General features: G+C 40.8%; 1 protein-coding gene across 3 annotated transcripts in view; it reads right to left on the reverse strand.

The window, feature by feature from the left end:
• FOXK2 (forkhead box K2) overlaps positions 1–25637 on the reverse strand; it is a 1878646-nt gene that overhangs the window by 1204117 nt on the left and 648892 nt on the right. For all 3 annotated transcript variants that reach the window (XM_044068131.1, XM_044068130.1, XM_044068128.1), the window contains exon 4: positions 4189–4335. In XM_044068131.1, coding sequence (XP_043924066.1) covers positions 4189–4335 — 147 coding nt within the window. The remainder of the gene's footprint in view (positions 1–4188; positions 4336–25637) is intronic.

Here is a 25637-nt window from a genome sequence, read left to right on the forward strand (position 1 = left end):
CTGGGTAGTTAAATCTGTTTCCAAAATACTTTGAGGCAAAAATATACAGACGCTTAATAGTGCATTGGTTAAATCTAGCACAAAACCGACAGCCAGGCACGTTGTGATCAGGGCCTAGGCAAGGAATACAGTATAAATGGAAATCCTTATGAGGTATTTGCTTCCCACAAGTAATACAATTATTAACTTTTTCTGACATCGGTATGGAGCAAAAAAAAAAAGTTTCCCCAATTGGGTACTTAGCTTTAATGAAGACTTCGGTTCTGAAACTCAAACTCGAAAATTTCAGTAGTCGGCCAACCAGCACTTACGAAATGCTTCTGCTTTGGGCACCGCGCGGCAAGAAAGACTAAAGAAAATGGCGTCGGCTGCATGTTATATACCTCTGACATCATGGAAAAGGAGACCGCAACCAACGCAGGATCCAAGACTTTGGAATTCAGGCCGACTGAGGGCAACCTGCCAGCAGATTACCCAAATGTAATGACTGCAACAGTGAAACACGAAGAACATCAAGGTCACTGTGTTCAATTATTGTGTTCCTTTGTATGTTGCTTGTGAAGCTTTTCTCCCAGGGCCAACACTGAAAATGGGTATCTGACCCAGTGGACTTTCCCGCTCAACAAATAATAAATAAAATAAATATATCTTCAGAAGTCCCTGCTCGAGGAAAGGTAGAAACGCCTGGAGGACTAGAAGAATTGGTCTCAACTCTCGGGCATTGATGTGTTCCAACTTGTGGGGTTTTGCTCAGAGGCCCTGCACCCTTCGGTGGCCCAGAGTTGCTCCCTAGCTCAAGTCTGAGGTGTCTGTGCGCATGAGTTGTGCTGGCTGAGGTGGCTGGAGAGGGAAACCTGGGTTGTGGATCACCTGTGCCAACCACTACTGTATTTCCTTTTTCAGGCATGGGAGAAGTGGCATCCTGTGCTCCAGTGGATGTGAGTGCTGTGTTCAGACTGACCAAACATACCACTAACTTTCTCATATGCAGTCTTGCTACAGGTAGCATGGGGATGGTGGCTGCCATGTAGCCAAACAATCTGAGGTACTGCCTTGCTGTCGTCTCTGTGGAGTGAAGGACCTGAAGATTATGTTCTGTCAATTAGTACACTTTGAGGGGAGGTAGGTATGCTTCCATGAGGTCTCAGCATATTCTGCACCCAAGGAAGACCATTGTCTTGGGTTGAGTGTAGATGTGATTTGGGTAAGTTTAGCTGAAATCCCAGTAACTGTAGCAGGGTCACTACAACATGGATATGCAGCTGGAGGATCTCTTGGCTAGCAGCCTGGATCAACAATGTCATCCAGGTAAGGGAATATTTGTATTCAAATTGTCCTGCAATAAGCAATCACTGGGGCCAAGCATTTTGTGAAGACTCTGGGCACAGTGGAAAGTCCAAAAGGCAAGGCAGAGAATTTTAAGTGAGAAGAACCCACCAAGAACCTGAAATATTTCCTGTAAGATGGTTTAATTGGAATGTGAAGATGAACATCTTTTATATCTAATTTTGCCATGAACCCTTAGAGGATCAGGAGGGAAAGCAGGGCTGGTAGGGTCAACATTCTGAAAGAAAGGGCCTTTAAGAAAGGGTTGAGACAGAAGAGATCTAATATAGGTTGCCATGGTCCGTCTTTTCTGGGGACAAGGAAGATCCTGGAATAGAATCCTTCCTTTTGCAGCTTGGGGGGGGGGGGGGGACTGCCTCAATGGTGTCCAGAGCTATTGTCTGCAGTACCAATTGCATGAAGTGCAGTTGTTGCGTAGGTGGTTGGGGGATGCCTCTCCTTTTTGGAGGGAAGATCCAAGACATGAATCAACTGTTCTGTAGTATGGATAGGACCCATTTGTCTGAGGTGAGGTTGGTCCACACGGGGAGGTAGTGAGACAGTCAGGCCGACAGTGGTACAGAAGGGGGAGGAAGAATCAAGGATGGCAGGTAGTCAGATGCTACCTGTCCTGAAAGGGTGGTCTCTGGCTAGAGGAGGAAGGTGCTCCAACTGGAGGGGGTTGCTTTCTAGTAGACTTCCTTGGCCTTGAAGGAGCAGCACGACGGGAGTGTTTCCTAATGAACAGAGTCTTAGCTGGATAGTTTCTTTGGAACTTAGGAAAGGGAGAAACCAGTAAATGTTTCAGGTCTTGCATTTCTTTACCTTTTTGCTGAAGGGACTTGAAAAGGTTTGCTACCTTAGAGCCAAATAATGCAGTATTGTCCAAGGGAGCATCAATAAGCTTTGTCCTGAAATCATCAGGCAGGGGTTGGAGGAAAGCCAGGAATACCTACGCAAGGCAGATGCTGATGCTGCTGACCTGGCTGAGCATTCAGCAGCACCATAACTGCACTTTATAGTGTGTCCGGAAACCTGGGAGGAGAGAGCCAAGAGAGAGGACAGTGATGCTTAGGAAGAGCAGTCTGGAATATCCGCCAGGAGTTTGGAGGCAGATTCCAAGAGGGATAAGGCGTACTTGGCCATGTGAGTTGGTAGCTTGTTGCTCTGAAGTACAAGGTAGCAGAAGTATATATCTTTTTAACCAGACGTTCCATTGTCTTACTGTCTATCAGCAGGGAGAATGGTGGCACTGGACAGGAGCTTAGAGGCCTTGTCCATAGATATAGAGATAGTGACTGGATCAGCTGTTGGGACACGAGCAGAGGCTTAGCGGTGTCAGGCACCTGGTAAAGTCTGTCTGGTCTGCGTGGAGCAGGAGGTTGGGAGCCTGAGTTAAGAGATCCTGAGAAGGCATCTAAAAATGCAGGAAGGATGGGTGGAACAGAAGATGGGTTTGGGGAATCCTTTGGAATGAGGACATAACATCTTTTTTGGACCTCATTCATTTCAGAGGATTCCCATTTGAAGTGTTCCTTCATCCTGGAGACAGTTTCTCCAAAAGTTAAGTCTTCTGCTGAGGGGTCGGGATCAACTGATTCTTCCTCTGGGGAGCCATAGCCCAAAGGTGAAGAAATCTGTGAAGTACAAGAAAGTGATTCCTCTCAGGAATCAGAGAAATCCTTCTCTTCCCCTAGTGTTCGGGTCTGAGACCTAGGGCTCAGGAGAGGAAGGGACTGTGGGAGTACCACCAGCAGAGGTAGGCCTCAAGGCCATGAAACCAAAAGGCTTTGACTAAAAGCCTGCCAATCCGGCATGCTTTCAGGAGAGGGAGAAATATGCTCTCTTTTCCTTTCTTTTAAGGGGCCTAGCATTCGTCTGTCGAGGCCTAGAATCTGCAGACTGTAAAGGACTGGAGGGATCAGACAGGCCTTCGGAGAGCACTGGCTCCCTCCCAGCAGAGACCAACGCTGGTATAGCCTCAGCGGACGTGCTCTTGCCAAGGGATTGTGTGGCATCCGTGAAGGTAACCACTCTATCCAATGCAGCACATCCAAATCAGGCTCCTTCTACCAGGTCGAAGTTGGCCACAGGCTGAGGATCGGATGGAAGAGGCTCAGCGGTAGTTGAAAGCCATAGAGTCTTGGGCTTCTTTTTTGGCGGTTCCAAAGAAACATCTGAGGAGCCCACCATTCCTAAAGTGATCTGCTTAAGCTGTTGGTTTTCCAAGTACAGGTTTAATGAGTGCAAGTGGCTAAGAAGGGGCTTACGTACAAATGCCTGGCAGATAGGGCAGGTGTTGTGGTCGTGCGATCATCTCAATCAGAAAAGGCATTTATCATGGGTGTCCTTATGAGGGATCTGGTGGCCGCACTGACAATTACCCTTTCTGGAAGACATAAACAGGCAATACACCTTTAAAGGAGAGACTGAAAAGGTCCCCAAAGGGGTACTTATCTGATTTATACGAATCAGACATCAGCAGTAGCTGTAGCACCTGGCATATGACTGTCGGCTGAGAAGTTCTGAGGGCCGGTGCGTGCTGATGTCACTTTTATGGCCCACATTCCCTCTGCCACGTTTATGTCACACACACCTCAGAGGGACTGAAAACTTTTGTATACCGGCTGTACGTACACGAGACGAGGAGTAAACCCATATGCAGAATACTGCAACATGAGAATAAGGAGGATAGGACTGACTAAATCACAATAAAATCAAAGGCTTCCAAGTTATCAAAGAAAACAGTCACATTACACAAAGACAAACACAAATGTGCATGAGAAACTCACCTATTTTCAGCCAGTTATTCACATAATGTTTTAAAAGTAAGCTTTATAAAACTTCCATTATCAAATTTACCTGCCAGCCTTTGTCAGCAGTCCTGTAGTATGGATAGTTTTTAGTAATATGAGTGTAAATTCCATTTAGTGTAAGTTGTTTATCTGGTGCCATAGTGATTGCTTGTACTATCAATTGTGCATACGAGTAAGGTGGCTTTGAATCATCCTAGGAAAACAAAACACAAGTTAGTGGTCAAGTAAATCAGGATATTAATCCATAAATAAAATAAAAAAACACATTATATATTTTTATCTATACACACATTTTATATGTATATATGTGCGTGTGTGTGCGTATGTACACACATATATATATATATATATATATATATATATATATATATATATACACTCAAAAGTTTACTAAAAAAAAAATTTTTTTTTCAGGGGTCAAAACAACGTACATATGTATGAAGTACTCCTAGTAATTCATTTTGAGAGAAAATTTTATCAATACTAACTAGCGACCTGGCTTCCACTCCCGTCCACTAACCTGCTGGACTTTCAAGTAGCTACAGGTAAATTTTGAGGAGGCAAAATTGTTTCATACTACTGCTCCTCTAGTACCAGCTGGTACAGGTCCCACCCAGAAATCAGTATTACTCTGCACCATTTTTAAGTAACAAACCATTCACACAAACATTCAAAACTTACGATTAGGGGGCGGAGCCTGAATGGCTAACTGAAAAGCAGCCTTTTTTGGAGCTCCATAGATTAGTACTAAATTCAGAAAATTAAATGATCTATTACTAATAAAACTACTACAAATATTTAGTTAATAGTCTAAAGCAACTAAATACAAATTTTGGTGGATTTCTAAAAGAAATTTCCTGTCAAATTACTTAGAAGTCTATACACAGCATCTGAAGAGATGCGCAACCTAAAGAATTCTCATGCTGACTTGACACTAAAGAAGGAACTACAACTGGTGACTGCCACATTACAAGAATTATCAATAAAAATGGATGATTGTAAGATTAATCTACAGAACCCAGAAGAGGACTCACAGAAGCAAACAGAGGTCTTCAAAGAAATACTTCAGCAACACCAGTCAAAGTTAACAAACATTGAAACTTTTGACTGACATTGATCAAAGGCTCAAAGAGGAGAAAACAGTTTCTCTTGAAGCAGAATACTTGGTTATCTAACAAACTAGATGATCTTGAAAATAGAGAGAGGTCAAACATCAGGATTTTTGGTTTACCTGAGAAAACAGAAGGAGGGGACACAATATCTTTCCTAAACTCTTGGATACCAGAGGCTCTAAATCTTAAAGAAGGTTTTTCCTTTCGAAAAGAAAGGGCCCATCGTGCTCTGGGGAACAGAACTTCAGCAACAACTTCATCAACATCAATCATACCACCAAGATCAATTACAGTAAAATTCTTATCTTTTATGGACAAAGAACTGGTGCTAAAAACAGCTTGGAGGAAAAGTCCTATAAAATATAACCAGAACACAATACGATTTGACAAGGACTACTCCACTAAAGTGCTAGAACAGAGAAAACATGTATGGCCTCTAATAAAAACTCTAAAACATAATATTAAAGCTCAAATAGCCTTTCCTGCAAAAATTAAAATAATGCTCCTAAGTGAGATGAGAACCTTCAACACTCTGGAAGAAGCCGTGCATTTCATTCAAAACAATAACATTATAACCATTTCTGAAGATATGGAATGGGCATCCCCACCCCCGAAGAGAGCCACCGACAAAAATGGCTGGACTGATGTCAAAAAAAGAAACAGAAAACTGAATCCCAAAGTACCAACTTCTATGAAATCTCTCAAAGTGTCAACTGCAACCTAAACATATGTATTCTCTTTGGTTTAATAAATAAATGTTAAAATTTCTACTACTTAATATAGCTATTTAATCTAGTAATATCAAAGTTAAATTATGTTTTATAACTGTTTTTCAGCCTACTAGTGTCATGTCTATTTAATTAATTTTCCTTTAATTAAAATGTTTATTGTTATTTTCAGTCTGAGTCTCATACAGTGGCACATATAGGCTTTTTAGACTATATTAATGAAATGTTCCTCGCATCTATGAAACATTCCCATTTTTAAATGGAGAAACGCTATTGAGATCTGTCAGTTAAAATTGAAGTAACAAGAAGGTATTTCCTTATTGCTGATGTGAATGAGGATGTTAAGAGACTCATTTTGAGTTGCAGTTATTACATGCAGTAAATTGTCTATAATATAAATCTGGAGTTTACCTTGCTTATCATTTAGTAATGGTAGAGTAAATATACATATGCTTTATCCGATTGGCTTTGATTGTTCCAAACTGGTGTGTGGTTGTCAATCTAGGTACGTATAAAACAGTTATTTATTTTTTTCTATTTTTGTTTTTACATTTTAAATATACTACCTAAACTTCATTCCATGTTAAAATGTTAGATCGATTAGTAACGAACATACTGTGATCGGGAAGAGTATAGAATTATTTGAATTAAGCAAAAATGAATGCCCTGCCCTTGGACGATGCATTAGAGTAATGTATGGAAGAGGTGATCTAACGAACTGCAAATACACACAGAATACACATTAATTTATATTCAACACATTAATTTATATTCATTGCAGTATTAAAACATCAACTTCCTTTCCTGGCATAAATGACAATTATTGCATACCTATTTATTTTGACCTTTGTTATACTGCCCACAGCCTATTGCATAATATATACACTGCAGTCATTGATAATTAGCTGGGGTCTTTGCAATGGCCTTAAACAATGTGCATGCTTCTGGAGAGTATTGCCGTAATCATCGCTGTTGGTATTATGGTGAAAAACAGTTAGTTATGTATTCACCATAACGTTAGATGTATGTAGTTAGTCCATCTCGCCTCACATTCTTCACTTGTGGGTTCGGAGCTGAATGTCGGCTCCGACTCTGCCTATTTACTAGCTCAAAAGTCTTTGATTGGCTGGGCTGAGATGGTATCCCACAATACACTGCTCCACATCCCCAGATCTAGTTTGCTGCCAACAGAAGTATCGTATCCATCGCCCAAACACACACACACCCATAACAACGAGGTCCAACAAATTAACATCAGAAGTACAAGGAGATCCTCCAAATCCTCCAGGCATGGGGGACGGTGGGGGGGTAATGAAGAATGTGAGGCGAGATGGACTACATACATCTAACGTTATGGTGAGTACATAACTAACTGATGTTATGTAGTCCCTATCTCGTCTACATTCTTCACTTGTGGGACAGCGTCCCTAGCACCTACATCCTGGGTGGCTCAATGGAAAATACTCCTGAGCACTGTGGAGCCAAAAGATGATCTGCCCCTGGACACCACATCCAATTTGTAATGGGAAACAAATGTGTGAGGAGAAGCCCATGTTGCAGCCGCACATATATCATCCATCGATAACCTAGCCGGAAAGGCTGTGGAAGTGGAAACTGCTCTGGTAGTGTGTGCTCTGACTGGAAAAGGCAGGCTCTTTCCCCCTGCCTGATAAAGGAGACGCAACCAGCTATCCACCTAGAGATGGAGACCATGGAAACCGCAGACCCCAAGCGATTCTCTGAGAATGAAACGAAGACCTGGTCTGACTTCCGCCAATCTTTAGTCCTGTGTAGATAAAAGCGTAGTTGCCTATGAACATCCAACAGATGAAACTGGTACTCTGCCTTATTTGAGAAGTTGGGGAAAAAGACCAGCAGCTCAATGGACTGATTAATATTAGATAAGGAAGTCACTTTGGGAAGAAAGGACGGATTTGGTCTGAGAGAGACTATCGTTATGGAATACCAAATATGGGGGCTTGACTGATAGGGCCTGGAGTTCTGATACTTGTCTAGCCCGATGTGATAGCTATCAAAAAGGCAGATTTCCATGTAAGAAATTTTAAATCGCAGGAAGCCGCGGGGCTCAAAGGATGGGAGAGCGAGGGCCTGCAGAACAAAATTGAGGTCCCAGGGCATAACAGGTTGAGATACAGGGGGACGAAGGAGAAGAGTGCCTTTCAGGAATGCTCTACACAGCCTGTGTGCCATTAAGCTAGGTTCATAAGCCACATGATAATTTGAAATAGCCGCCAGCTGAATTTTGATGGTGGCTGAGGCAGACCCTTGGTAGAATAAATGAGAAAAAATTCCAACACAGAGTCAATGGGGGCTGTGTAGGGGTCAATACCTTTGGACTGGGCCAATATCGAAAACCTCTTCCACTTGCTAGAGTAGATCTTCCTAGTGGACGGCTTATGAGAGGACGAAAGAATATGGACCACGTCTGGAGAAAAATCATGACACCTGACTACGGATGGAAGTGGAGTAGCCAGGTGGTCAGCCGGAGGATCTCCAGGGAGGAGTGGAGTTGTCCCGACATATGTGTCAACAAGTCTGGATGAGGGTCCAGAGTCCAAGGAGCATCCACGATGTAAGGTTGAAGGAAGGGGAGCCATACTTGTCGAGGCCAGTGTGGCGCAATCAGAATCAATCTGCTTCCCAAGGATAGCGCTTTCTGAATCACCCTCGAGATAAGGGGAAACTGAGGGAAAGCATACAGTAGACCCGAGGGCCAATTGTGTGCAAGAGCGTCCCTTGGAGATCCCCCCGGTGGGGGGATCAGCGAGAAGTAGTTGCTGCATTTCGCATTGAGGGGGCTGGCAAACAGATCGCAGCAAGGCTGACCCCATTTGCTGAATACACTGTCCGCCACCCGGCGGTTCAGGGACCACTCGTAAGGCATGAGGATCGCCCTGCTTAGCCTGTCTGCAATCACACTGGTTTTCCCCGGGATGTGCATTGCCACCCAAGGCCCGTTGGGAAGCTATCGCCCAATTCCACACTCTCATGGCCTTCCTGCATAGTGGGTACGATCTGGTTCCTCCTTGTTTGTTGAGATACCACACTACTGACATGTTGTCTGAGTGTATCGCAATAGTCCCTAGAGGGAGGACATCCTGAAGTGCCTACAATGCTAGGAGCACTGCCCTCATCTCCAGGACATTTATGTGCAAGTCTATCTCGTGCTCCTGCCACGTGCCTTGGACCATCCTGCCGAGATAATCCCCCCCCCACCCTATCCGGGAGGCGTCCGTGGTCACTGTGGCTACCGGGTTGGGTGGAACCAAGGGTTTTCCTACATCCAAGTTGTTGGTGCATAGCCACCAACTGAGGTCCTGCTTGCATTTGCCTGTGATTAAGATAGGATGGGATAGCGGTAGTCTTTGGAAGGACCATTGGGCGAATAGGAGCCATTGTAGGATCCTCATATGTAACCTTGCTAACGGGACAATCATGATAGTGGACGCCATTGTCCCCAGTAACTGAAGAACTAGTCTTACCCTCACACGTGTCAGAGACATCATCATCCGAACCCGTCGTTGCAACCCTGTGATCCCTGGCACTTATTTATTGTATTATCCTCTCCATAGGTAGGAATGCTCTCAATCGAATAGTGTCCAACTCTGCTCCAATAAATGAGGCACGCTGTGAGGGTAGCAAGGCAGATTTTTTCCAGTTTATTGTGATGCCTAACTGGTGACAAAGATCGATAGCAGTATCGCTGTTTTGAAGAAGTAGATGCTTGGTGGATCGGATAGGAGCCAGTCGGCCAGATAAGGAAACACCTGGAATCCTTGACGTCTCAAGTGAGCAGTCACCACTGCCATGCACTTGAACACCCTGGGGGCTGTGGTGAGACCAAAGGGCAGGGCTCGAAACTGGAAGTGCCTGGCTCCCAGCCGGAAGCGCAGATGAAATCTGGATGCTCTGTCCATTTTGATGTGGTAATAAGCATCCTTCAGGTTGATGGAGCACATCCATACTTCCTTTCCCAATAATGGGAGAATCGATTGTAGCGTGACCATCCAGAATTTGGACTTGTGTACGTAATGATTGAGTTGGCTGAGATCCAAAATGGGTCTTAGGTCCCCGTTCTTTTCGGCACCAAAAAGAATCTCTAGTAAGTCCCTAATCCGATCTGATCTGGGGGGACTGGTTGGATGACTCCTTTTTCTAGCAGCTGAGAAACCTCTGTTGCTGTATGACCCCTCTCTGACTGGGTGGAACCATCTGGGATCCTTTTGACGGGGGGAGGTGTGGAGTGAAATGGGATGGTGTAACCTCCGGCGATTATCCCCAATATCCATCTGTCCTGGGTGATATTGACCTAGGCTTCCAGAAACCGGGAAATTCGACCCCCGACTGGCTCCGGAGAAGCACAGCCGGGCACACCCTCAGGAAAGGAATCATGGTCCCCAGAACTGTGGGAGCCCCCTCTGCCTCTGGGGTGACATCTCCCTGAATACAACCCCTCCCTGCCTCGGGGTCTCCTGTGCGGTAGGAAAAGACCTTTGAGATTTTTTGAACCACATCTTTCCCCCTCGCTGAGCCTTGAGATAAGGCCTCGACGGGAGGGAAAAATGGACTCCCACAGCAGACAAGGTCTTTCCCTCTTGCTCGCACCTGGTGAGTGTGTCTTTCACTTTGGTCCCGAACAAGGAGGAACCATTGAAGGGGGCATCAGTAAAGGAAGACTTAAAGGCCTCCGCAAAGTGACACAGGCGTAGCCAGGCTTGCCTCCTGAGGGCCACCCCTGAACTAGCCGCCCTACTAGCTCCCTCGGCCGCGTACGAAATCAGTTGCATGAAAGAGTTAGCAATGGAGTTGTAGGTAAAGAGCTGAGCGTTGACAGTCTGAACCACCGCCTCAGGCACGTTATCCGTTAGAGTATCTCCTAACTACTTAAGGAGATCTCTCTGGAGCCGTGTGAAATGAAACAAATAATTCAGCGACCGCAAGGTAAATGTCTCTGTAGACAGTGTACGTTTCCCGTACCGATCCATAGTCCTAGACTCCTTGTTAGGAGGATGGACCGAAGAGGAAGACTCAGCAACTTCCTTCTGTGTGGCAGCCGTCACCAGCATAGCCTCTACCGGGACTCCCTTTGTCAAAAATTCTTTACCTTGGGGAGCAGACAAAAATTTGTTGGGGCGTCGAGGAACAGGCTCCACGGAGTCAGGAGTCTCCCACACCCTCCGACAAATAAGGTCCAGTAGCTCGAAGGGTGGAGACACTCAGGAGGCAGAGAGGCTGAGCGCCAAAGGCCTTAAGGAATACTGACTCCTCCTCGGAGGGGGTTTTGGAGGGCCAGTCTCCTCTGTTTCAAGATCTCCAGTATATCGGAGAACAAAACGTCCCCAGAGGAAGACCTAGAGGACCCCTCCGATTTCTCGAGGTCAGCATCGGACGTGAGAGACTCGTCCTGGGAGTCTATGTGCTTCCTCTTGCAAGATTTCTTTCCAGGGGGTTTCCTCAGGCACAGGCTCTGAGGGCCCCTCAGAAAGAAGGGGACCACTCGTGAGGGTATCCTTAGGCCCCTGCACTCTGCTATCCAAGGATAGGTGGGTGTCAGAAGCTCTCGCCGGTGTTGTGGGAGACGGAAGAACCGATCCGAGAGAAGTAGCTGACCTAGCAAACACGCTCCGCATAGCCTCGAAGGTGGGAGCTCCCGAATCGGAGGACCGACCAACTTCCAAGGCCATGACCGGGACTGGTGTCCCTGCAGCCGAGGCACCAAGGGGGAGGCTCGGAACCGAAGGGTGTTCTGAGACATCCCCCTCGGGCCCGACCAAAGAGACCTAAGTCTCGAACCCTGTGGACGGAACAGACAAGGTCGGAGCAGATGCGGGCACCGATAAACCCCGCTGGGGGATTGGCGCCAGCACAGGAACGTCCCTCGGAGAGGAACTTACCAGCTCCGACGACAAGGATGCGCTCTGAGGAATAGCAGGTACAACTAACAGAGCTGGCTCCGGAGCCGACTGGGTCAGAGCCGAGAAAAGTTTGGCCAACACCGGCGACTGTAGAAGCCTCTGCACCACCCTATCTACAACCAAATCGGAAAGCCTGGAGGATTTGGAGGAAATGGATGGAGACCTAGACCTCTTATCTGGAGAAGCTTGCCTCAAACTTGGCGACCGGCTCTGAATTGGTTCCAAAATTATCGGAGCGGACGCAGACTCAGTCGACACAGCTACCTCCTGCGGCCCAGATGTCGGAGGAGCTGAGGAAGCAGATTCGACAATGGTAATTTTACAAGGTGGCTTCGAAACAATAGATGGAGCCGGAGACCTCTTTCTTGGATTTGGAGGATTTAGACTTCGACTGGGAGCCGAACCTAAATCCTCCTCAAAGGACGGTTTTAGCAGTCCCTTTAGGATCAATTTGTTTTTCCTCTCTTGGAGCACCCGAGGACTAAACGTGTGTCAGAAACTGCACGACTCCTGAAGGTGGATGGCTCCAAGACAGTAAACACAGACCGAATGTCCGTCTGTGATAGACATTTTGTAGGCACACTTTGTACACTTTTTAAAGCCCGAGGGCTTATGCTCTTTTTGTTCCTTAGACATGCCAAGCCAACAAATGTAGCAGCCGCTACTGACAAAAGGCAGGAAACCGCTGACACAGAAACCAGCGAACACGTAAAAACACAACCAAGGCACAGGGGAGAACCTCTAAATAAAACGGTTCTCAACTTAAAATAAGAGACTCACCTAAAGACAGCCAGACAAACAGCACAAGGAGGACTAGGTCCTCTAACTTAAACGGGCCTAGCCCGCGGGAGTAAGGGATACCACACACAAACACACTCTCAACCTACAAAAGGTAATGCAGCAACAACACTAATAACAACTCTATTTGAATACACACAATTAGCCAAAAATCTTCACAAGAAAAAGTTTTTTGCAATACTTAGCCACAGCCAAGTCGAAACCACGTCCAAGCTCTACAAGCGGCAAACGAGATCTGGGGATGTGGAGCAGTGTATTGTGGGATACCATCTTAGCCCAGCCAATCAAAGACTTTCAAGCTAGTAAATAGGCAGAGTCGGAGCCGACATTCGACTCCGAACCCACAAGTGAAGAATGTAGGCGAGATAGGACTACATAACATCATTTTTTTTTGCTTATTGCCTCAGATGCACTGACTAAGAAAGGTTGTACACCAGGGTTATGCCCTATTTGAAATCTTGTCCGATCTGTCATTGTGTGCTTGCTGCAAGGATTGGGACTATTGTTGCAGCTAGAAGAAAAAATAGTTACTGAAAGTAGGGTTTGGGTTTCTTAGATGGCTGCATTACTGAAATAGTTGTTACTTGGAATGGCTTGACGATTGTTCCTATTTTGGGAAGTTGGCTGACAGTGGAGTGATTTTCTGGGCAGGGTTTGTTGAAGTATCTGGCGAGCTTTACTTGTCAGGGATATCTGGTGGGATTTCTCTGTGGAATAGAGGCCAGGAACTGTTGTAATTCTGGTGATGTACTGCTTTGCCTTCTGAATTGATAATGAATAGTGCGATTTTTTCTGGTTGTAGTTGCAGATTATGTGGAACTGATGTACAGTTGTGTCGGGTCAGATTGGAGAAGCACTGTCGGTTGAGTGAATTGGTGTTGTCTGATGTCAGATAGTATGCAGAGAGTGGGGTTAAAGGTGCAATGGACACGCTGTGAGCTGATCCTGGTGTCTCTGGGTCAGGGGTGGTGTGCTCCATGCGAGGGAGTGTGTCAGTGTTTTTAGTCTTTTTTTTTTCTCTCTCTCTCTCTCCCGTTTTCACGGCAGTTGTTTGAGCAGGAAATAAGTGCTCGTGAAGTTTATATAAAAGTCTATTTAGGCTGCAGTTTGCAGGAGTTAGGGAAAAAGTTCTATCTTTACAATTGCAGAGTAGTTTAATGTTGTCATAACAACGAGTAGATAATGTTTTGATTGGCTGTTGGTATACTCGTACCCTACAGAAGCACGTTCACAACACACTTTAGGAAACAAGCTAGATTTCCCTTATCTAGTTAGACCCCGTACAAGAGAATATAAAATTAAATCTGATTGTTTGAACCATATTTTAAAATTAAAGTAAACCAAGCAACTACAATGATGCAAGTACCTGATCAACACAATAGAAACTACTATGCTTTACACCACTTACATAATTTAAACATATGCATTTTTTTCTTTTTGACTGCCTTTCTAAAGCATTACTATAACTATTAGCTGAAATATAATAAGATTAAGCCTATATTTAGATTATAAGGTAATTATACAGTCTCTTAAATCTGATGAACAGTTCTTGAAAGCATATGTTTAGATATTATAAGATGTGATATTCTTTTTTAATTTATGTTATTGCTTACAAACCTTGTGATTAAGGATTAAAGTGTCTGTGTTTAAACAAGTGAATTCATATTAAATATGGAAAGTTAGGTTGATACAATGAGCTGAATAAGTTAATATAATTCAACAGCATTTGTTTTCTATGTTTAGATGGTAATGATATAGTAGTTAATTCATATTAAACAATGCCTTCTACAACCAAATGTTTTTAAATCACAATAATAGTTGTTTAATAAACTTCTTGATTATTTACAGTATATATGGAGCTCAAAGGAATGGGAAAAGGAAGTTAGAGTGATAGTTCACCAGATGTTTCAATCTGCTGGACTAGGAATGTATTTCATTCCATGGTGGGTAGGGATTAATGAGCTAACTACTTTAACTTTAGTATTTATTTTAGTTTTTAAATTGTTCATTATTTTTACTGAGCCTGACGTATACTTATTGAGTACCTTAGTGATAACTTGCTACACTGAGATAATTGATTATGTACTAATCAATAATACTTTATTTTTTAAGGAGGGGATGATTTCAGGTAAAGTCAATGACACCTTTAAATATTTCCTCAAAATAATTTGATAATGACCTTTCTATATAATCGTTAAACATTAATGGTCTAAACAGTCCAAATAAAAGATCTAACTTACTAAGATATCTAAACTTAAATAGATCACAAATAACTTTTTTTACAGGAAACACATTTCAAGAGCAATGATAATTTCACATGGAACTCAAGTGAGTTCAAGACCTTAGCATGTTCCAATTTTAAAACAAAGAAGAGGGGGGTAATAATTCTATGGGGAAACAATTTATTAAATCCTGAAATAATACATAAATATATAGACAATGAGGGCCTTATAGCTATAGTAATTCTGAAGTTTATTAACAGGTTGTGGACACTAGTAAACCTATATTGGTTTCCGGGTATTGGGATGGGGACAGTCAAAAAGCATTTAGATCAAATTACAAGCATATTTAAAGGTATCTTAATAATAGGGGGGACTTTAATTGTATTACAGATATGTCTGAAACTACTAATAAAAATTCTCCACGTCTAACAGCTACTGCAAAATTACTAAAAAAAAAATGGACCGAATCCTTAAAATGATAAAATACCTTTAATGTTATAGATATAATTCTTTGGTATTCTCCCATCAAGATTATAGATATGGTACCCAAACCAGAATTGATAAAATAAATCTTTCCCAGGATCTTCAAACAAAAATTACTTCCTTTACAATAATTCCTTGCCCCCTCTCAGATCATAATTCTCTAGTTCTAAAAGTGCAAATAAATTTTAAATCACTTGCTTTTCTTACTAGAATTTCTTCATATATTACAAAAATTAAAAGACTTTAAGCAATGGTTAGTGAATGAACTCAATTTCTTTGTAGATGTAAACTACAACTCGGAAGAGAATACAGTAATGGTATGGGATTCATTAAAAGCTTATATCTATGGAAAAACGATTGGTATAAAAATAAAATCAAGGAATGGGAATCAGAACTTCAAAAACTACAAAGGAAGCTCACATTATTTAAATCTAAAAAAATCTCCTAATTTATTAGAGAATAAGACAATAGAAGACTTAAATACAAGATGTATTGAAATCTTAAATCACAAAACTAATTTAGCCATGGAGAGGTTAAAAATAAATTCTTATGCCACCTCTCCAAAACACTTACATAACTTGTCTGTTAAAGTTAAAATACAATCTAAAGCTAATACTATTGTTAATATACTACATGAAGAAAAAGGTAAGAAAGTCTCGGAAATAGGAGATATTCTAGATGCTTTCAAGTGTCATTTCAAAAATCATTTTAAAAATAATTTGCCAAAACATCCCCTTTTAGAAAATGTCTTTTCAAATATTAAACCAATCCCTGAAAGTTTACAAAATGAATTACAAAAATCCATTTCGTACAAAGTCGTCAGATACAATCAAAGTAAAACTAGTAAATCTCCTGGAATGGATGGCTTAATCACAGAAATTTACAAACTATTCCCCAAAAATATAACCTTATTACTACATAAAACATTTATTGAAATTCAAACTCCTGCATTAATTCCTCCTTCATGGAGATACTCCTTAATCATACCCATTTTAAAAGAAAACAAGGATGATAGTCAATGCAGCTCATATAGGCCAATTTCATTATTAAATGATTATAAAATATTTATGTCTATATTGGTTAAAAAAATAAAAAAAACATATGAATGAAATTATCAACTACGACCAAACTGGGTTTATTTAAAATAGACATCCACATAACATTAAAAGAATATTGACATTAATTGATTAAACAAAGAAAATATAGAAACCTTAATAACTGGACTAGATATTGAGAAAGCTTTCGATTCCTTGAACTGGGATTATTTAATTAAAGTCTTAGAAGCTTATAAATTTCCCATCTCCATTACATTTATTAAAAAAGTTTATGAAAACAATTTAACTTATGTTAAATTAGGACCCTTTACCTCAGAAGCTATACAAGTTACGAGAGGTACTAAACAAGGATGCCCTATGTCACCCATTTTATTTGCATTAGCTATAGAACTATTGGCAATATTAATACGAAACAATTCAAAGATAAAAGGAATACATATATTTGGTCAATATAACTCCAAGATCATGCTCTTTGCTGACGACATACGTCTTACACTATTGAATTCAAAAGAAACATTAGTTGAATTAGATAATCTGAAAGAAATTTCATAAGATCTCAGGACTCAGATTTAATAAACAAAAGTCTAAATACTTATTAAATAAAAAAAAAGATTTTCAAATAGATAAGAATCATATCATAGGAGAACATGTCTCAACAATAAAACACTTAGGGATAGACTTGTGTGAAAATATTCAAGATATATTGAACATTAATTATAGAAGGATCATAGCTAAAATAGACACTCTAGTTGGTAAATATAACTTATTTATAGTTTTTGAAAATAGATTACAGTTAATTAAAATGATTCTTCTCCCTAAAATTGTATGTTGTACAAGCCATTTTGTTAATTCCCGAGAAAACTCACCTTAAGAAAATAACATCAATTTTGCTAAGATTTCTGTGGTTTCCTAAAAGAAACAAAATTGCATATACCCATCATATCAGACAATGGGACCAGGAAGGAATACATTTCCCAGATATTGAAACTTGTATAAGAGCAACTTTATTTAAAACTGTGGTTGAATGGATCAATCCAAATTATATGTCTAATTGGAAAATGTTACATACAACTATAATAATAAATGAAAATAATTTACTTAAAAATTCTACTTTTCTAGACAAGGACAATATATTATGGTACTCACTGGCCTTAAATTATCAATACAATATAACTAAACTAACTAGGACAAATTTAATAAATCATTTATTTGACTATTTTAGGAAATTTATAAACATGAATATAGATTTAAAGCTTTGGTTTACAACATTAATTCCCTTCAGCATTACTAAAAACTTTCCAGATAGAATTCATAAAGATATATTCCGCTCCTGGGAACAGAAAAATCTAATCTGTTGGTTACACTGTCTAAAAAATCAGCAAGTATGGGATTTACAATATATGATGTCAACTTACAAAGTGAAATCTCATGAATGGTTAATGCTTCAGAATATATTGACGTACACCAAGGATCTATGTAGGATAATAAATAATTCTTTCAAATACACCAAATTTTATATCCAGACTGTTTGAAATTTTATATAAGAAATTGGAAAATGGTACTTCACATTTATATAATCTAATAAAAAATTACAAAACACAATCTAAACCAGCATATTGGCAATATATTACTAAAGGATATATGATTCAGTTAACCTCAGAAAATAAATCTAATTTACTTCTCTCAGTAAAATTAACTTCTTGTTCTCATTATTGGAGAATATTTACCTAGAAATTCCTTGATAGATCCTTTTTAACCCCTGATAAAGTTTCAAAAATCAATCCTTCTAATGATGGGTTATGCTGGAGATGTCAACAGTATAATAAAGCTGATTGGTCTCACATTTTTTACGATTGTATAAAAATTAAACCCTTTTGGGAAAGTATTAATTTCTTGCAGGCGATTTATACAGATAATTTTGTAATGACCAAGGCTTTGTTACTGAATATAACTGATAATGTTTATTCTTCAAATAAGACTGACCTTCATTTACTTTGGACTATACTAGCTATAGCTAGAAATGCATAACAAAGATATGGAATTCTATCACAGCTCCTAGCAAAGAAGATTTCATATGTCTGTTGAAGAGGACAGCCTTAATGGAAATAAAAAAAACACATTAAGTTTTCTAGACCATTAACTAAAAACCCTTAGAAAAAAGTTCTAACTTTGATACTTTGCAAATGGATCTAACCACCTCATGAAGCAAGTACGATTTAACTTTAAACTATATCTGTGTAATTTATCACACACGTTTTAAAATGTCAGGCTAAATGTAAATTTGTATATAGTTAATAATCATCTAACTTGATTGTAAACCATACGTTTATTTGTTTATTGCAAATTTAAAATAAAAATCATCCGAGTAAAAATAATTAAACCTTACAATTAGCATATTACAGTAAAAATACAAACTCAAACCTAACAAAATATGGTTGGAAAATGTTCATCTGGATGCAAAAGTTTTACTCAAAGCACCAAGTTATTCACATAAAGAGCAATTTGTCTTTGGGACAGATTCAATACTGTAACCATGGGCACAGGACAAATTAAACAGAATTTGCTTTGCCCAACCAAAGCTTGCTCGGTTTGTAGGCTAGGTGTGCTTTTTTTTTTTTTTTTAGTCAAGCTAGACTCATACTGTCAAGGACTTTAGCTCAGCAGGTCAGTCTGTCAAAAGCTTCTTCCTTTAACTCTTGCAAATTCATATTAAGTGCTTCAATAATGCAGTCTATGCATTTTGGTTTCTGCCTTTCCTTTCTGTGTTCGGTCTTCCCTAGTATCACTGTTTTCTCTAGTTAGCACTGCTTCCGCATTATGTAGCCAAAGTATGACTTTTGCTATCAGGCTTTCCAGTGAACAGTCTGGATATTTTCTCAAGTACTGACTATCACCATCTTGTAGTCCAAAGAATAAGTGCATTCTTCACCAGCACAGTTCAAAAACATCAATTTTCCTGTGCACAGCCTTACTTATAGTCCACCTCTTACAGCCATATGTTATTGCTAGAAAAAACATAGCACTGACTGTACATACATACTTTTGACAATGCAATGTCTTTATTCTTTAAAATCTTATCCAAATTTGCAATATCTTTCCTTCCAGAAAAGCAAGAGCCTTTTTAATTTCATGGCTGCAATCACCATCTGCAGAGATCTTTTAGCCCAGGAAAATGAAGTCAGTCACTGCCTCCTCTTCTACCCAATCTATTTTCAAAGAAATGATGGGACTAGATGACAATTTTAATTTTTTGATTTGACCAACAAAAAAGCTTACATACTTTCTACTTTCAACAGGCTCATCAACTCTTCCTTACTTTCAGCCACCACAGTAGTATCAATTGCATACGTAAGATTGTTGTAGTTCCCAAGCAACACTGACTCCAACATCTGACTAGGCTAACCCTCATTTTCTCATGCAAATATGACCTAGTATCCCAGTTTCATTAAAAACTTGCCAGTTTGTTATGGTTGATACAGTCAAAGATTTTAGAGTGGTCAGTAAAGCAGAAGAGAAATGTAATCTGAAACTCCCTTGCTTTTTCCATTATCCAGAAAATGCTGGCGATTTGATCTTGTGCCTCTTCCACCTCTAAAACCAACTTGCACATCTGGCAGCTCTCTGTCCATACACAACTGGAGTCCTGTTCGCAGGTTTCTTGAGCTTTACTTTGCCAGCATGAGAAAAGTGCAATTGTTTAATAATTTGAGCATTCTTTAGCACTGTTCCTTTTGGGGACAAAAATATATATTGACTTTCCAATCCAATGGCCATTGCCTTGTTTCCCAAACATACCGATAAATTTCATGTAGCACTGTGACAGCACATTTTACAGGATTTTAAATAATTCAGCTGCAATTCCATCACTTCCTGTGACCATATCAGCAAGGCTTTCTAAGGCCCATTTAACGTCACTCTCCATGACGTCTGGCTCTAGATTAGTGAACATCCACTGCATCTGTCACAGTAATACTGGGTTCCTTCTGTATAGTTCTATATATTCCTGCCACCTTTTCTTAAGATCTTCATCCATCTTGGTCTTATGTCAGTTTTTTCCTGGAGGTTTCCCTCAAGACCAATTATCTTGAACATGTTTTCCCCCATTCTACTGTCATCAATTTCTTTATACTGCCCATTTAAATGCTTCCTTACTTCATGCTTCTCTCTCTCTCTCTCTCTCTCTCTCTCTCAAAAAAAGAAAAAATCTGCTTCAGTTTGACATTTGTTTCTCACTTCCATTGCCTTTTGCTGTTTTTTTCAGCCAACTCTAAAGCCCCACATTTCTTTCAACTTTGATTTATAACCCTCACCTTTGTACTATGTATATCGGCCTTAACTCTGCAACTCAAGTATCCGTTCAAACCATGTACTCCTTAAACTTGTTCTATGGGGAAGATCAATTTACCCAACTTAAAAGCTTGCAGTTTCCCCTCCTAAATTCCTTCAACTCTACTAATCATCCAGAACTAATTTTCTGATTAATAAAAATATGCCTGAAAAGTAAAAATTAAAGGGACAAACAGTTTTACTGTTTGCATCTTACTATCAATCAAGATATTCCAGTTTCTCAACTTTTGTGTTTTTTGTTTAATCTCTTATCACATATCCTTAGCTGCTGCAAAATAATCCATTTTAATTTATTTAATGAAATACTTCATCTTATGTCCCCATAAATAGATGTATTGCTAATCCAATTAATGTGTAGGTATGCAGTTTACAGGTATGCAGTTTACAGCTATGCCTTTGTTTTTGTTTTTATTAATTTTAGATCCTGAAAAGACTTCTCAAAATATTCCACAACTCCAAAACTTCCTTTTCTGGACTTGAAGAACAAAATACCTGCAAATGAAGCTTTTTTTTTAAACCATATCCTTGAATTTGCGAGTCCTTTATTTCCTTAGCCAAAGGTTCTAAACATAACGCAAATGACAAAACATCAAAAAAGAACACCCTTGCCCTGTTCCTCATTGTTCAAACACAGCTTGTCAGACAAAAACCCTCTCACCTCAATTCATGCCTCCAATTCTTCATATATTTTACTGATTAGCCATATTACTACACCAGGGAAAGTAAATGCTACCACTTGCCTACTTAAAATCCATCCGACTCTATATAATACTTTCTCTTCATTAAGACCACCCAACAGTATTGTTTTTCTTACAATCTGCTTCCCTCTGGATCACTGTTCTGCTGATGTTGTCAAATGTTGCCTTCCCCTCCACAAAACCATACTGACCTACACTAATCAAATTCTGCAAAACCTCTGCAATTCTGCTAGCTAGTATAAACAAAATCACCCCTTATAATCATGGTTTAAAACTGAAATCCATCTATTTGAAGATGGGTCTGAAAGTTATTTACCCTGTTTCGTTAACACAGCCACCACAATTTTCTTCCAAGATGCTGGTACCCATCCCCACCTTTTAAAATATGGTTAAGATCTTCCTAATCATTATCACTTTCCTTCCTTGCAAATTCCACAGGAACACAGTCTGTTCCTGAAAACTTCCCTTTTAATTTATTATACATCACCACTTTTAAAATCTCCTCTCTTCCCGTTTTAGCTACTACTGAGCCAAGTAGTCCTATATCTTTGGTACCAACTAACCCTTTCATAAATATTTCCATCTGAGCCTTTTCTTAGTTCCCACATTCCCTCTGCTTTAAACATTTTAATAAATTTTTCAAAATACATCTAATATCTCTTTAGGATCTCAGGTTATTTTTCTTGTGATAGGCTCCCTACATTTGTTGACAAAGTACAGTTTTGTACCTACCATAAATGTAGATGTCCGAACTGGATAGCATCTGCAGTCATAACAAATGGGTTGTCCTGTCGTCAGGCAGCCCTTCAGTCGGCCGGATTCCAAAGTCCGGGTCCGGCTTCGGCTGATGTCGCACTTCACCCGACGTCATCTCTGCTGGTCTTCGGGTTTAAAGGCATCAGCCGACGCCATTTTCCTCAGTGTTTCTTGCCCCAGATGCCAATTGCCCTCTTGGAAAGCTAAATTTTGGATAAATGCCAATGTTTCCAAAATAGTAGAAGGCAAACACAAAAAATAAATATGTATGTACATATATACAAACAAATACACCATAAGAGACCCCCCCCCCAGCTAGCTATTAGGAGGGTAAGTACCCTAGGAGTACCACAGATGGGGAAGGAGGGAGGGTAATCCTGACTGCAGATGCTATCCAGTTCGGACATCTACATTTATGGTAGGTACAAAACTGTACTATGTCCTTCATGGATGCATCTGCAGTCATAACAAATGGGTAGAATACCATAGCCAAACTAGGGGAGGAGGAATAATAATTATGGTGTAGTCAGGATCCCTTGCAGAATAGCAGTGGCAAACCCTGCTCGGGATCTAGAATATAGAGGTAAATTATAATGCTTGGCAAATGTATGCACGGAGGTTCAAGTAGCCGCCTCAATAATGTCCTTGGTTGCCACTCCTCTTAAGAAAGCTGTGGTACTGGCTGTAGCCCTTGTAGAATGAGGTCTTATGTTCTGTGGAATTGGTTTTCCATGGTAGGAGTAACAGAATCTTATGCAATTTCCTATCCATTTGGAGATTGTCTGTTTGGACATTGCTTTTCCTTCTCTTCCTGTTGCATAGGCTACAAATAGCTGGTCAGTTCTTCTGTTACCTTTGGTTCTGTCCAGGTAGTAGCGTAACTGTATGTACATCCAAGGTATGCATTATTCTTTCACCTCTGTTTTGTGGATTGGGAAAGAAGGTAGGTAGGTGGATTGCCTGGTTTAAAGACACTCTGGATACCACCTTAGGCATAAATGTAGGATTAGTTCTCATGGACACCCTATCTTGATGGAAGATTAGGAAGGGTTGCACTGCCATTAAGGCCTGTAGTTCCGAAACCCTCCTTGCTGAAGTAATAGCCAGTAGGAAAGCAGTTTTCCATGACAGGTGTTGTAGACCTGCTGTTGCTGCTGGTTCAAACGGAGGGAGTGTCAACTTTTCTAGTACAAAATTCAAGTCCCATGCTGGTAATGGTGGTTTCCTAGGAGGTTTTACATTCTTGATCCCTCTGAGGAACTGCCTGAGTAGAGGGTGTGAAAAGACAGGAGGATCAAAGCCGTATTCTGCTGAAATAGCTGATGCATGTATCTTGATGGAGGAATAGGACAGGCCTGTATGTAGAAGCTCTGCCAAGTACTCCAGAATGTTAGCAATATCTATGTTCGACACATCTTTTCCTCTTTCAGTACTCCAAATGACGAACCTTTTCCATTTTCCTGCATAGTTCCTTCTTGTTGAAGGTCTGCGGGCTTCAAGGATAATGTCTTTAACCCTTTGTGAAAGGTCTGGGTTAGTTACTGCTATGTGATGTTCCAGGCAGTCAGTTGCAAGGTTTTTAGGTTTGGATGTATGATGTTGTAGTTCTGAGTTAACATCAGAGGCATCAGGGGTATTGACCACATTTTCTCCCGAGACATGCTCCTCAGCAATGGGTACCAGTGTTGTCTTGGCCAGTTTGGAGCTATCAGAATTATCCTTGGACGCTCCTCTTTGATTTTCAGTAGTACCTTGTGCATCAAGGGAAGAGGTGGAAATGCATATGCTGTCAGGCCTTTCCAGCTGAAGGATAGAGAGTCCACCTTCCATGCAAGTGGGTGGAATGTCCTTGTGCAGAATTTTTTGAGCTGGTGATTTTGTGGGGAAGCGAATAGATCTATTTGTGGCATTCCCCATTTCTTTGTGATGGCCTTGAAGATGTCCGGGTGTAGCATCCATTCGTGAGCATCCGAGGTGGTTCTGCTTAAAATGCCTGCTAGGGTGTTCTCTTTTCGGGTACAAATATTGGCTGTAACTGGATGTTGTAGCGGAGAGCCAGATTCCAAAGGTCCAAAGTCATTCTGCATAGGGGTAAGAATGAGTGCCTCCCTGTTTGTTGATGTACCACATGACTGTGGTGTTGTCTGTCCTTATCATCAAATGGCCTTCTTTGAGGAATGGTCTGAATTTTAGGATTGCCAGTTTTACTGCCAGCATTTCTTTTGGTTTATGTGCAGGTGCAGTTGGTCCTGAGTCCACAGCCCTTATGCATTTGTCCAGCATGTGTGCCCCCATCCTAGGTCTGAGGCATCCGTTGTGATGGTTTGGTTTGCTGGAAAGTTGTGGAAGGGTAAGCCTGGGTTTGACTGGCATGCCCGAGCCCACCATAGGAACTCCTGTTTTAAGCATGGGATTAGTGGTATTTCTGTTTCTAAGCTGTGCCTGTGTTGAGACCATAAATTCTTTAGGTACCACTGTAACTTTCTCATATGCAGTCTGGCATGTGGGACCAAGATTATGCATGATGCCATGAAGCCCAAGGCCTGCAGAACTTTTCTTGCTGTTAGGTTGTTCTGCTTTGTTAATGCCAAGAAGTAAAGAGGGAGTTCTTTTTGTTTTTCTGCAGTTAGGAATGCCATCTGTTTTACTGTGTCCAATTCAGCCCAAGAAAGTTCTTGTCTGGGATGGTATCAGCCTTGACTTTTGTAAATTGACTGTGTATCCCAGGGCTTGTAGCAAGTAAATGACCCTTTGTAAATCTGTTGTCGGCTTGCTTTTGTTGTCCGCTTGTAACAGGCAGTCGTCCAGGTATGGATAAATTTGGATTCCCTGTACTCTGCAGTGAGCGATTACTGATGCCAGGCATTTTGTGAATACTCTGGGTGCAGTAGATAAGCCAAAGGGCAATGCTGAGAATTGATAATGCTCTGATCCTGCAAGAAATCTGAGGTATCTTCTGCAATTTGGTCGAATGGGGACGTGCAGGTATGCCTCCTTGAGATCTAGAGTTACCAGCCAACACTCCTTGCCCAGCATGGGAAGAAGTTGCTGTAGGGTCAGCATTTTGAATTTTGGGACAATGATGTATGTGTTTAAGATGGACAGGTCGAGAATAGGTCTCCAGTTTTTCTCTTTTCTTGGTACTAGGAAGAGTCTGGAGTAGAATCCTTTGCCCTGTTCTGTTATTGGCACCCTTTCCACAGCTCTCATCTTTATTAATTCCGCTATCTGGTGCAGGGCTTCTATTTTTTGATTTGGGGGCAGGTTTGGCATTCCTCTTTTTACTGAAAGTGTGGAAGTGGAACCGGTAGCCTTGGTCTATGGTTTGCAAAATCCACTTGTCTTTTGTAATATAGTGCC

Source organism: Protopterus annectens, chromosome 4.part0 (genome assembly GCF_019279795.1).
Source record: "Protopterus annectens isolate FY-2018-M chromosome 4.part0, PAN1.0, whole genome shotgun sequence".
Lineage (NCBI taxonomy): Eukaryota > Metazoa > Chordata > Ceratodontiformes > Protopteridae > Protopterus > Protopterus annectens.